Here is a 15,048-nt window from a genome sequence, read left to right on the forward strand (position 1 = left end):
GGCCATACAGCAATCGGCGCGGCATTCAACGGGCATTCGCCAAAAAGGGGGCACGGAAATCCTGCAAAACAAGCGTTCACAGGACTCCGTTGTGGGCGTGTGAATACCCGGACAACGTCGGGACGGGCTGCTAGTTAGATGATAAACTTCTGACTCCTTTAAATTCAAACCTCCTTATACCCCGCAACTATACTTGAGCAAGTACCCATGTCTCCTGACCTTGCATACTGTTATGAAATTAATTCGATTATCTTTCAAACGAGCAGCTTCGAGGTTTATTTGACTGCGACTCAGCCTCTGTGAAAACAATGTTTTTTTACAATGAAGCTTACTGGAAGCATATTTTATGTGAAAATGTTTTATTTTACAACAAAGTTTGCTGGAAAGAATTAAACATGAGCAGGGTGATTTCAATATTGTACTGAAAGTTCGTCACAGTCTCAAATAAAATGTATGTATCAGGTGCTCCAGTGCTTATATGTACCCTGTAACATAATTTACCAGGAGTCCAACTTTTCATTCAGCTGTTTATAAATGCAATTCTGGATTGAAATCCATCCTTCCAGGCAGGATGCACTGAAGGCGAAACATTGTAGCTCTATATGCTGGGAGTGTCTCTAATTTATCATCTGGGGCCTCGCTTGTCACGTTTTACTCTAACGTGCAAAATTGTTGCAACAAGCGAGCAGAAATAAAGCAGCTACATTTAAACTCTAAATGCGCACTGACAAAGACTGCCGTTTGCCTTCGAATTACAAATGCTTTGCTTGGAGAGAAAAATCAATGAAACTGCAACACTGTACATATAAAAGAGGAGAACTTACTTGTTTGCAGTTTGTTACGAAGATGCATGGCAGCAATCCAGGCACTCACCAGAGTTAAGACTGAACTGGTTGCTTATCAAGTGTATTATTTATTCAAGGCATTGTAATGGAGCAGAGCATAGGCAACCCCTTGCACACGGATACTTATAGCAAAGTTGATTGACTGAATTCAAGGTAGGGCAATTGTTTGTTGGATGGTTCTAAATCTGCAACATCTATGATTTAATGAATGTAAATTCAATGTTATGTATTGTCGGTTTAGCTTCAACATTTCGTTGAGGCCTTAAAATACTGTATTGTACTGCAGAATTGAGCATGCTTCTTTTTGCATTAAATTTGCCTCCAATTCATCACCTCCTGAATTTGGCTTGATTACACTCAGGATTGTCCATTTAAATCGATCTCACTGTGCCCTTTGCTGAATAAGTGATTGACTACAGGTACTGAGATAGTTTTGCCCTTATGCACGATTTATGCTGGATTATCCTTTGCTTGATTTCCTGGTTGGCTCTGTCAATGTATATTTTGTCACACGGGCAGATTGCATACACAACATTTTTAGTCCTGCAGTTAGAAAATTCCACATGTTTCCATTGAATCTGGCCTCTCTCAAAAAACAGACCCGTTATTGTCTGACTACAGTAGAGGTGGTGTTGTGTGACTCCTAGTCCTTTGCGCTGATATTTCATGCATGTGTATGTAAGTGGGTATGTAGCAAGTGTCTAGTAGTAAGATTCCTAATGTGTGAAATTCTAACAGCATGGACCAGTTAGATGCATTTTGCATGATGTGATGAAGAGGAGATACAGCTTTCCTAGACTGTGTAAGTGTATTGACTGTATCCCTGTGGATGGAGGATTCGAGACCCGGAACTGAAGTGAGGGAGGACAGAGAAAGGGCTACCTATAGAAATTCTGTGGTCCATCTTAGCAAAGAGCTGCTTATTAGTTTTTCTTAAGTGATGACATAGGGTAAATGGTAAGATCAGAGGTTTATCGTGTTAAAGGTGAGAACGTTTCTAAGCACAGCTGCTCTTTGTTGCTGATAACTGCTCATAAAGGCTAATGACAGTCAGGTGCTGAGATTCACACTTCATTGTGTTCTTGTTTTGGAGACACCTACTTGGAACAAGCACAATTCCTACTGCTGTGAGAGCCATCACCTAGCACAAAGGCTGTGTCTGAGTTACAGGCCGCAAATTACATTTGAAGGAGAATCACTCCAAATCTAAATCCGTTCTGAAACTCAGCAGTAGATCCACATCGTCTATCAGGAAAATGAGTATGAAAGTGGAACTGTGAAATTATCCATCCATAGTTCACAACAATGGAGGTAGCACAGTATCTCTATTTATTCGGTGTCTTATTTCTTGCAATATTTGAATAATGTCAATGAATAAAATACCTATGTGAAGTTTCTTTTCTTTTGTATTTTTGATGCCTATATGTCTTTCTCTGATTTACTGAGGGAATGTATTCTCATTTTGATTATATTCTGTTCTACTTAATATAGCCTCTTTCCTTCGCTTTTGGTTCCTTTACATAATAATTCCTCTGATGGCCTGACAGAGTAGCGGGCTTCGGAGTAAGGACCTTATATCGCCCACCCTATTTAGGGTCAATCCTAGCTGTACGGAATAGGAACAAACTAATGACCCGTCACCCTAGGAGAAAACTTCAGTGTGGGGGCATTATTTTTGTTTTTGAAAACCAAGCTCCTGCTTTAGGAGTTTGTTTTTGAAAAGCCAAAAAACTATGACATGTTTGCTGTCTTGCCTATTAATTAAAGCTAGTGTGCAGTGCCAAGCAGGTGTTAGGTGTTAAACACATTTGCCTTGCCTGCAGAATCCTATAGTAAGGAAGTAAACAACAATGACCTTACAGTATCAACACCGAATTTCTGGTATGTGGCTTGAGCCACAGCACAAATTATACTTTCAGCAAATAGTGAGTAATGTGGGGCTCATGCTTTGACCCTCATTAGATATAGTATATGCTGATTTCAGGGAGCTTTTGAAGGCAGCTAAAGCTGTCTTTACTTAGATGTTAACAAAATCCACTCACTCAACCAGTTGGAAGTGTCTTCAAATACTTTACACTTTAGGAGTTTGTTTATAAAAACATATATTTTTATTTTTATTTGCCATGGAGGAATAAATTACATGTATAAAAGTAGATGCAAATAGACAATAGTAGCTTTACATTATGATCAGTGTATTGCACAAATAATCAAATCAATGATAACAATATCTCAAACAATGTAAACACCTTTGTATAAAATGTCTTCAAAGAATTTCTTTTTTTACTAATCTCAATCCTAGCAGCAAGCAGACTTTCTCTGACTCTTACCCTGATTATTTTCTTCTATCTCTCTGAAAATGTAGATATATATTACGATGTCAATGCTGCATTTTGATAGATCCTGAAATTAGCATAGTAATATAAATCAACTTCACTTCATAATGAAATGTGTAATTAGCATGTGAAGCATAGCCCAATAGTGTAATCTTGGAGCCTCATGGAATATGATTGGAAATTTCAGATTCTTAAAAAACAAAAACCTCTTTCCAGGCTCTAATCCATTACAACAAAAGTTTTTTTTAAATTTAGGGCCTGATTGCAAGTGTGGCTGGGTGGGAGAGGGCTGCGATGGCACCGCTCCATTCCCACATTGTCAAACTCTACCGCCTAACAGATTAGGAGTTTTCTTGTGGTCTGGTCAGCAGTCTTTTGGTGGTCCCACGGTGGTGCTGTGCTAAGAATCAGATGTGAGCCTTAGCCAGGCAGCACCGCAGGAGCGACAAAAAACGTTCCTGCACTGCCTGGACTGTGAAGTCCATGCCGTTCAGGAACAGGGGGTGCATGCACACAGGGGAGCACGCCATGTGCTCCCTTGCCTGCATCCCCTGGCATTGAGGCAGCAGGCTGCCCTGTAGGGTCCCCTTTGTTTCCTTACTGCCTCTCTTTTCATGGCAGACTCCCTGCCATGAAAACTATGGCAGTGAGAAACTGGTAATATGCTTGGCTGTGCCAGAGGGGCACCACCAGCATATTGCGAGTCTCTGACCGCCATGTCACCGCTGAGCAATCATGGAGCCCCGGTGGTTGCAGAGCTCCAATGGCGGTCCGACCAAACTCATAATAGGGTGGTCGGACTGCCAGTGCGGCTGTTGCCGCACCGCCACCGTGGGTTTGGGAGTCCATTCGATCACCAAACTCATAATTAGGACCTTGACATTTTCTAGACACTGTCCCCATAGAATTGCGTTGAGTGTGTTAAGCAGGAGCTTAGTGTTCTAACACATCGGGGATTCATTCTGATTCTTAAATCTAATACAATGAGATGCAAAAGCAGAAAATAGTACATCGTCATGTTGGGCAAGGCTAGACTGCTTTCAAATCTGGATAAATATATAATATAAAGAGCATAGTCAAACTCTTGGAGCCTTATTTCCACAGAACAATTGTGAAAGCATTCCCAGGATGTCTTTAAAAATGTATCGCAGGAGATGCATGGAGCAGTTAAAAAAACAAAAATAAATAGCTGTGGCACTTACATTTTAATGAATGCAACTTATCCTAAGGTAGTTAGCGGTAGAATCAGGGCCGGACTGGTCGTAGCAGGCACCAGGCATTTCCCCGGTGGGCTGCCAGGGTGGGGGCCGAATTGGGGCCCGAGGGGGGCGTTTTTGTTACCAGGGGCCAGGAATAATGGCCCGGTAACAAAATCAGCCAAAACCAGCCCTAGAAAACAGCACAACCACACCCCTCCCCCCTGGAGGGGGAGTCGGCCAAGCAGTTTGCCAGGGCCGGTTTCGGTTCCCAGTCCGGCCCTGGGTAGAATAGTTTAGCACTGAAGTGTGGTTGCTATGGAGTAAGTTTACAGAATTCAATTCATTTAGATCAGATAGTTTTGATGAGACATATCCTAAATAACGCTTGGGAATATGATTATGTGCCTTGCATATTGGTTCTTGAAGGATTTTAGGGAAAGTATTACAAATCAGAGTATCTGTTTATTTGAATAATTTATACACCCTGAGTTCCGAGAGCCTCTCAAAACTTTCAGTGAATTATTTACATTGGTCCTTTCAGGTTTAAGGTATAAAATCACCTTGTCTGTGTACACTCTCAATATTAACATTTTATCTAATCGGCAAAATTGTTTTTATCATTATGAAGAGCTATAGCTGGGAACTATAAAAAAAAAGCAAATAAGATGAGAAGTATGTCCCATGCAATAGTAAAGGCCAGGAGCATCAACATCTCAATGTTTGTTCACAGCAACAGTTGTGAACAAAGGACGCAAAGTGCTCACGGGGATTTCAACCCTCTCAAACTCTGTGAGGCCTTTGTTTTTCAAATTAGAATATTCTGCCTTCTAGGGCTGGATTGTTCTAATAGCCCTCTTTGGCAGATTCTAAGGCTATATTAGAAAATGGGAATGTTGGGAGCCTTATTGAAGACAATGAAGGAGTTCTGGGTTTATGATGGCTTGTATAAGCCTTCTTCTCCAATATTCCAATGTTTGCCTTTCTGTTTCTTTCTTTTAAATTTAGAACAATGTAACCCTAGTGGGTGGGGTGTCCTAATAGCCTTATAGCCCTACTGCCTCAGGCTATACCTGTTGTTAAAGGCCCTCATTATATTCAGGGTCTTTAACATCCAGTATAGCCCTTCGACTCGTGCCTTTAACACTAGAGCAGGCCTTTAATGGCCGGTAGCCCCAGCAACGAGGGGCTCTAAGGCTATATTAGGAAATTGAAATGTTGAGAGCTCCATTGAAGACAGTGGAGTAGTTCCTGGCTTATAATGGTTGCTATAAGCCTTTTGCACCAACATTCCAATGTTTTTCTTTCTGTTTCTTCCTTTTTAATTGATAACAATATACCCTTAGTGGGTGGAATGTAATAGTAGCCTTATAGCCCTTCTGCCTCAGGCTATAACTGGTGTTAAAGGCCCTCACCCTCGTTATATACCTCTGATTCAGGGTCTTTAACAACCAGTACAGCCCTCTGAAGCGGGCTATGTTAAAAGGAGGAAAGTGCCCAACTATTTCAATGCAGGGATAGTATTAAACATTTTAAAACTAGGGTCTTTGGAAAACATAAAGAATGAGGACTGGCCCACTATGTTACCTTAGCTAGTTTGACTAACCTGCATTATTATAAAAGAAATTGCATTTGCCATGCTTTGAGGAGCGTAATCGAATAATAAACTCCACTACCCCAGCAGGAAACTCGTCTAGTCTGTTGGTAGGCAGCACTCCAAACTCTGTTTGTTTTTTCATCTTTATCCATGTTTTTGCAAATTCCGGTTCTGTAGAGAGCATTGCAGGCTGAAAGTAGTTGGTGGGTACATTGTGGCACCAAGGTAGAGAGGCAGTGTACAAGCACCTTTTTTATTTGCTTCTAAAATATTGATCACTAGAAGGCATTTTAAAGTTGCTCCAGGATATAAAAATGGACGTGCAATGAGTAAGACATCTGTTAGTCTGAGAAACCTATTTTGCAAAAATCTCTTCACGTAGAAAGTACTTCAAGCTACGTTCCTCTCATCCTCATGACAGAAAATACTACTACCCAGAACATTGGTACTGAATTCATTGACTTCAACTCAAAAGGATGAAAGTCGTCATCCGCAGAATTGAAACATGTGACTCCCAGGTTGCATACAGATTTCGGCCCAAAATGGGGTGGGAAGGGGCAGCACATACCACAAACCAGCTTGTTGGTGTGTAAAAGGCCGCTTTATTGGAAACAGGTGCACCTTACAAATACATACCCTTGGCCTGTGCCGAACAAAACTAGACCTCACTAAATATATACTTCCTAACATACCTCGCTCCCCCATCCCTACAATTGGATCCCCTTTGCAACAATTATAAACACCAACTTGCAATTTCCATCTTTCTTACCTACCTAACTATATAACTTCTTTTATCTACCCAACTGTAAACCCCAACCTCATAAACTCCCCCCTGCACATTTAGGGAAAAAACGCCACTCGAAAGTCGCCCAACGGCTATCGACCCCCCCTTAGGATTCTAGTCTATTAGGATACCGACATACACCTATGGCCTTATCCAGTGCCTCCTTCAATTGCACAATGTACAACTCCATCCCATACTGAGATAGGTGTACTCTGTCCTCCCCAAAAAAATACACCGCCCCATAGCGGAGCTTCGGATGTTCCATCCTACCTATACCTTCCTTCTCGCAAAAACACCTCATCTCCCTGTTGATGTTCCTGCGCGCCCTATCAATAGCCGCCGGCCTTTCCGCTCCTCTCCATATCTGCCTCAGTATTAATTCTGACCAAATAACATGGCAGCCTGACCACTGGCGCCACACTTCCAACAAGTCCCTATTCATTTGCTTGACTAAAGCCAAACCCTTGCACTGCACCAAATCATTCTCGCCTAGGTGTATAAGAAGCACAACTCGACACACCCCTCTCCTGACCACCTTTCTCAATGCTGGCAACAGCTCATGCCACCGCATACCCCCTCGTCCTTGCCACTGGCACACAAACAACCCTGGATCCAATCCCAGATTCAGAATCCGGTCCTTTTCCCATTCTACACGTTCCGCCCTTTTCACGAAGGAGACAAAGCATCCGCAATGTCATTGTCCACCCCGGGAACATGCAGAGCTTAAAACAAGATATCATGCTCCAAACACTTCATAATAAACACCCTCATCAACTTGAGCACCTGCAGATCCCTGGCGGACTGTCTGTTAACGACCTGCACCACCGCCATATTGTCCACTTTAAAAATTACCCGCTTGCGCGCCAACTCGTGTGCCCACACCGTCACTGCCACCACGAGATGATATACGTCTTATAGCAGTCCGACTTCCAACGCCCTAAGTGCATGAGTTCCTCCCTCCCCCAACCCTATTGTGCACCATCCGTCGCCGACCCAATACGGAATGAATGTGTTCCAAACACCCTCGGGTCCTCACCCATGGCACGTAGGGGGTGCCGCAGGACCCCCAACAACTGAGCCGCCATCACCCTGGTATGATTGGCCCAACAAAAGACTTCACCCACTCCTACGTGCCGCACAGACACCAACAACCCACCCCAACTCACCGGGCATACTGCCCCCGACTCCACCGGACCCATCTTCACCCACTTCCCCACGTCCCGTGGATCGGTCTTAGAGCGTCATAGTCTCACTGCCACCTCCCGGGTCCTCAGTTCGACGTCCCCCACAAGATCCCAGGCCCCCCTCTTATCCCCACCAGCTCCGAGACGAGAAAAGCCCCAAAATACATCCACAACATGAGCGTCTTCTCCCGAATGTGACAAATGGACAGCAAAAGCCGAATCAAAGTACCGAGCATGCCCGCCCCAGCCACCTGCAGAATATACGCCCCGCCCGAACGACGCGACACGCAAAATTCAGATGCCCCAACACAACCTGAACCTCTCGAACCGTCACCTTCTGCTTCCTCAACATGCTGTCCACCAATGCCAGCATATATACCTTCTACTCCGGCAGGCGTGCTTCCATGGCCACGGAGTCTAGCTCTATGCCCAGAAATGACAGCACTGTGCTGGGACCCTGCGTCTTCTCTGGCACCAGGGGCACACCCAGGTAACACATGAGTTCTATAAAACCGTCCAGCTGCTTCTGGCAATCCGCCGAACCAGGCCGTCCCACCAAGAAGAAGTCATCCAGGTAGTGCGTCACCGTCTCATTACCAGTGTGCCAGGAAAAAGCCCACTGCAAGAAGGTGCTGAAGCGCTCAAACAAGGCGCACGAGATCGAATACCCCATGGGCAACGCCTTATCCACAAATATCTCCCCATCAAACTGGATCCCCAACAGCTGGTGATCCTACGGATGGACAGGCACATTTTGCCATGAGGGCTCCGCCCCCCACCGCCGCCACCAACCGCCGCGCCACATTCATGGACGAGTATGACACTGAGGAGAGCTCAATCGAAATGTAGTCGGACAGCTCCGTCGAAATGTAGTCGTTCACCGACGTCCCTTCCGGCCAAGACAGGTGCTGAATCAGGCGGAATTGCCCGGGCTCCTTCTTCGGCACCACACCGATAGTAGAAATAATCAAATCCTGGATGGGCACCTCCCGACAGGGGCCTGCCATCCGCCCCTCCCGCACTTTCTTAAACAGCTTGTCCCGCACTACCGCCTTGTGCGCGTTAACCGATTTCAAATTCTCCGCCTACTGAGCAATATGCGGACCCTCGTACCCCAAACGGAAACCCTCCCGGAACCCCCAGTGCAACACACTTGCGTCCTCGTTCCACGGATACGACGCCAGAAGGGTCTCCAACTGCTCCAGCCTAACTGGCATATGAGCCTTTGCCCATTGTCCCAGACCCCCCTTTTCCTCCTCGTATTATCCCCCACCCCCCAGCAGTGTACCACTGGGTGGCGCTTCCAGCACTTGGAGCACTCGTGCCGAAATCGGCAGTACTGCCTGCCACACATGCCCTTGTTATAATCCCAGCACGCTCCGACGGCAGCGTTTGTGGCAGCCCCACCTTGTCCCACTCCTCCACGGGCTTGAAAGGGACAAGGCGCTAGTGGCAAGCCGCTGGCCGTGTAGATGCTCTTACCAAACTTCGCCCCCCCATCATCTGGTGGTACAAGTCCACGTCAATCTCAAGCCACTTCGCATCTGGGTCCCCCGCTAATCGCGCCTGGAACTCTTCGTCATAGTGCGATCACATGTAGCCCCCATACGTGACCTGCGCACTTTGGATCACTTCCATAAATTTGAAGAGCACGACTACCCACTCCGGGTACTTCTCACAGTACACGCTGGCGAATATCAAAAACCCCGCAGACCAGTTTTCTATGGTCAAGGGCACCTTCGGCCGCTTCGCCAATTCCTCCTCCTTCGACCCTTCCTTCGCCGTCAGCTCCCGATGTAAGAGCTTCAAGATATCTACATAATCCCCTTTCCAAATCTTCTCCTTGGTGGCCAAGGACAAACGCGCCCCCAGAGGCTTAGTGATGTCCATATAGGGCATCTTATGCACCGGTATGTCGTGGCTCTCCTTCCCACCAGTGCTCCCTTTCCCATCCCCGTCCGGCTTAGCGTCCTTGGCCCCCCCAGCGCTCGCCGCGTCCGGGCCTACCCCCGTGTCTCTCACGTACGTCCCTTTCCTAAGCTGCACCCGTTCCTCTCCTTCCTTGCATCAGTGCCCACAGATACCGTACCCCGGTGGGACCCACCCGACCTGCTCCCAGCTCCGCCACCATCCTTACCTAGCGTCAAGGTCGGCATCCGCTCCGGATGCCGCCGCCTAACCAGTGGAGCAGGGGGGGGCTGCCACTCTCTCCGCTCGAGAACTCCTTGGGGCCTGCAAAGCACTAGGAACAACATTACTCTGTTCCCCCCGCCCGCCCTGCCCCAGCCCCTCCTGAATCTCCCCTTCCTCTGCCGGAGTGTCCCACCACCACCCCCGCTACCCCTAGGACCCCGCCAACCCCACCCCCGTCAACCCAACCGGCCCCTCCTCCTCCCCCTCACTCCATACCAACGATTCCATTTCCTGCCGCACTGACCCCCCACCATTCTGATCCTCCATGCCCCACCCGCTCCCCCTTTCGGGCCCCTGTCTGCCCCAACCCTCTCCGTTCACCAAGCACCACGACCCCACAGTGTGAGGCATTCCGCACCCCAAGGTCTGCCGCTCCAGATCTGCCCCCCCACCCACACCCCCATGCCCGGAATCACATTTGCTGTCATCTGCCTCCCCACCAGGGGACATCAGACCAGTTACCCCTTCCGAGCTCCTAACCCACCCGAGGCGCCCCCCCGCACACACTCCGCCGCACCATCCCTCCCTCTACCCTCCCCCTCCGAGTCCAAGCTATCACTAAGGAGCAGGGACACCCCCTCAATGTCCTCCTGCCTGGGGCATCCCCCCTGCTCACTCTCTTGTGCATGGGCACCCACCGCTGATACCATTTTTGGTGCCCCCCAGCCCCATCCACAAACTTAATCTGTGGTCGCGGGGCCATGCCCCACCTCCCCCCACCTCCGCCCCTTGCGCGCCGCCTCAGCATACATGCAGCCACACAGTGTGCTCTCCCCATTTCCTCAGCCGCACCGTCCTCCCCCCGTCCCCTACAGCCGCCGAACACGCGGTGGCTCCACCACTATTACCGCCGCCGCAGCGTCGCTCGCCGTGGTGGCCTTACCTTCACTCCTGGCCGCAGCAGGTCCATTCGGCCTGCCTCCTCTAAGAGGCGGAGGGCCTCTAGCACCTTTGGGTCCTCATACGCCGCCATCGCCAGAGTCACCGCAATCCCAAACGTCACGCGAGGAAACGCCGCACCAAGACCACAGGCACCAGGACAGTCGCGCCGCAAACCGTGCCCAAGGCCTGCCAGTCACAGCCACGAGGCCCTTGAGTCAGACCTGCACTCGCGACAGGGAAGCCCTCAGGACACCCCTACAGCCAAACTACCACAAGGCAAAACCACCAAGCCCCAGGACACCTCCAACCGGCTCCTCGGTCACTGCCACCAAAATGGTGGGCAGTTTCCCGAAATGTCCGATTAAATATCCCCCAGCCCAAAGGTAGCCCAAGGCCAGCCCAACTAGCCCAAAAAGAGCCAGTGAAACCCAACCAGCCTAACTGAGGTGCTGGCTGCCCTCCCCCCCCGGGCCAAAATCCCCCGGGAAGGCCAGTCCTTCCGCTGGTCGTCCACCCCTCTCAAGTCCCTACTCTGCCTTGTTGCTCATCTCTCTGAGCTTTCTTACTGATACAGTGTCAAGAAAAACATATCCTACCAAGAGAAAAGGCCATATATTATGGGCATTTATCCAGGCAGCATACAGCCCAGTCAACTAGATAAAAATATATATCGATCTGACAAACTTTCCTTCGTTTTCTTAATCGCTGCTTTTTGGGATTAGGACTCTACATAAATGAGTTATTGAAGCTCAGTGGTTTAAACACGCTCTTCTGAATTTGGTTTGAATTCTGAAGAATACAATTTAAATTCCTCACTCTTTCCTATATTAAATGCATGAGTATTTGTTTAACTGGGGTAATAGTTGAGTAAAGATTGCCCTGGGTAAATTGTATGGTTAAATGAACTGTTGAAATAATCAGTTTTTGTTAATACTGTAGAATCCTCTTCTCCATGAAAGTTTAATTCTTTTATGCTTGAGGGTATTCTTTTCTTTGTTGTGTTCTCTTATCCTTTAATACTGATCACATAATTGACATATGTCCATAATGAGGTTATTTGGGGGGGGACTTCTCCCCTCTTCAGGGTCAGAATACAGTCACCAAAAGATAAATATTGGACAACAGATTCTGAAGACAGTTTGGTCCTCAAAAGGTTCCTCCGGGTCCTTGTCAATACTAATCCAAACAGTCAAACATTTGAGGAGTGACTTTCTGTGCCCAACCACTCCTCCAATCACTCTTCTTGCAAGCGTCTGAGTGCAGTTTTATTTCTATTTACATAACCTGAAGCCTGAAACAGAGGGACATAGCAAGGTCATGCTCAAGACCCGTTTCCTATATTTGCATTGGAAGGAACCAACCCACTTAAAGCACCAAGCCTGACCTTATCCATGAAGTAGATGTCAGTAAAAACACAATGTGAGCTTATACAGGTTGAAAAATATTGTAGGGTGTACCATTAAGCACTCACATTGTTTCTTTCTGTTTTTTAGGCTTTGTGGATTTAACACTCCATGATCAGGTACATCTGTTGGAGTGTGCCTGGCTGGAGATACTAATGGTTGGCTTAGTTTGGAGATCAGTGGAGCATCCCGGGAAACTCTCTTTCGCCCCCAATCTTCTTATGGACAGGTTAGTGACTACATTACTACTCAATAAACTGCCATTTAACATTTTTCATGTTACATTTGTTACATATGTAGCAAGACTGATTTATGATGGACATACACAAAGCTAAGGGTATTCATTTATGAGATGACCGTGTGAAAAACCATCTTTACCTATCAATTTTCTATAGTAGGTCAGTTAGTTAAATTGTTGTTTAATGTGATCCCTTCATATTACAATTAAAAGAGGTTTACAGCTGTATACATACACACTTACATATAAAATAATTACACTATCACAACCTCAACATACAAACATGCACTCACAAACATGTACATTGTTAAAGTAGAGCTGATAACAAATGGGGTTGGCTCTTATCAGTAAGGCTGAGCCCAATGAACTAAATAACGAAAAGAAAAGCCAATACTGATACGTAATTCAAAGCAAATATATCGAACCTAAATACAGACGACAGTTCAATATTCAGGACTGCTATTAAATAGCTGTTTATTCAAACAAGTTTTTAAAATTCTAGTATTTCCAAACGCGCGTCCGCTTGTATACAATTTACTGATAATAAGTCCTTATTTCTAACATTTGATAGCAGGTCTTGAACTGTTGGTCATTCTTGGTCATGCCCGTATGTGTCTCAAATTGTTACGCATGTTCTGGTATGGTTATTATGAGCTGTGTATTGTCTGTTTTATTTGTTTTTTTAACCTAATTGTATAAGCTACCTTGTGTTTTTCATTTGGTCCAGGGTTTTATTGAATACTTTTACATACTGGACATATATTTGCATTTGCATCTGTTTTATATATAACTAATATAAAATTTAACTGACTTTTTTTAAATGTTAAAGGACCAGGACACCCTGGTAAACACAATAAATTATTCGATTGCTTACCTAGACATGAGTCTGATATATGTCTACTCCAAGAGATCAACATTTACGTGTTCTTTTCCTATATGGAGAGGTGTTGAGCTGGAAATATCATATCTTCCCAATACAGTGGCCAAAAAATGTAGTTACGTTTCTATTCTCTAAAAAACTCACACTCTAAATATTCCTCAAACACGCTGTTGCAGGTGCTAGATTTGTTTATGCCATAGTAAAGCTAGCTATATTTATTTGATATTTGATCAAAATGTATGGGCTTACTGCTGATGACCCAAACTTTTCGAGAAATATCACCACGCAAATTATAAAATTGGGTAATGTTCCCCTTACTGTGGGTAGTGATTACAAGTTAATAAAGGAACCTTTATGTTACAGATTGTCCTTTGCCAAATTTAAGCAGCAGAAATATTTTCATAAATGTAATGCCCTTTTTAAGAAATCTAAACTTATAAACCTTTGATTGCTTCATTTCCATGCTGAAAAATGTTTTACTTTTTTTTCTCACACTCCCATCATTTTAATTTTTTCTGTAACTCCAATCATTCTCACCCTCAGATTGAGTACTTTTTACGTTCAAGACATTTGTGCCATTCAGTTTCTAATACTGTAACTGAAGACATGTATATATCATACCATGTCATCATTTCTATGTGTCTAAAGTTGGAAGACTTTTCTCTTTCTTGCTTTACCAGGGAAATAGATGTTGATATTGCACTTAGAGATGATAATAAAGAAGATACATTACCTGTCAAGAAGAACAACTTTTCTTGTAATATAGAAGAGGCAATTTCAAATATTACACGCTGGAGTGTCTTTATAGCATAGATTAGAGGTAGAGGGATTTCTACGAGGGCTCTTAAAAACAAACAGTTTAGTTCTAAAATTTCTTATTTTGAAAAGAAATTGCTAAATTTTAATGATTTACCTCAAATAACAATATACATTAATTGAAGTTGCAGAATCTACACTATGAATATCATTTACTACTTTTCAAAAGAGCTGGTTTACAAATATCACATTTTATTTCACCTCAAATCTGGAAAACTACTAGCTAACTATCGTTTTAATAAAAATAATAAAACTTAAATACATTCCTTGTGGGGAATCAATGGGAAGTTATCACTGTTTATTTTCAAATATTATCAAAGACTTTCAAGAATTGTATTCCACATTGTACAGAATACTGGATGTAATTGGCACCAGTGAAATAGGTTAGGTTTGGAAGTCTTGTAAACTACCTGTGATATCTCAGGTCTAATAATCGTGGCCAAGGATCTCCTATAACTGTTGATTACATTTTTACTGCTATCAATTTTCTGAAGCTGAAGAAGTTTCCTACTTCCAATGGAATGCTCCAGAAATGTATAAAGCTGCTCTTACAAATTTTGTACCATATGTCTTCAAATAATGTTTAATTTACTGCATTCAGTAATATAGGTGTAGTATGTGTTTCATTTACAGAAGCTCTGATAACAGTACTACCTGTCTGCGGAACCTAAGGTAGTTGGGTTCAGTTCGTATCTGA

The 15,048-nt window shown here is 44.9% G+C and overlaps 1 protein-coding gene across 1 annotated transcript in view; it reads left to right on the forward strand.

Annotated features, from left to right (window-relative positions):
* ESR1 (estrogen receptor 1) overlaps positions 1–15,048 on the forward strand; it is a 1,629,997-nt gene that overhangs the window by 1,299,953 nt on the left and 314,996 nt on the right. The window contains exon 5 of the mRNA XM_078648772.1: positions 12,508–12,646. Within this exon, the coding sequence (XP_078504898.1) occupies positions 12,508–12,646 (139 nt within the window). The remainder of the gene's footprint in view (positions 1–12,507; positions 12,647–15,048) is intronic.

The sequence above is a fragment of the Lissotriton helveticus genome, chromosome 6 (assembly GCF_964261635.1).
Source record: "Lissotriton helveticus chromosome 6, aLisHel1.1, whole genome shotgun sequence".
Taxonomy (NCBI): domain Eukaryota; kingdom Metazoa; phylum Chordata; class Amphibia; order Caudata; family Salamandridae; genus Lissotriton; species Lissotriton helveticus.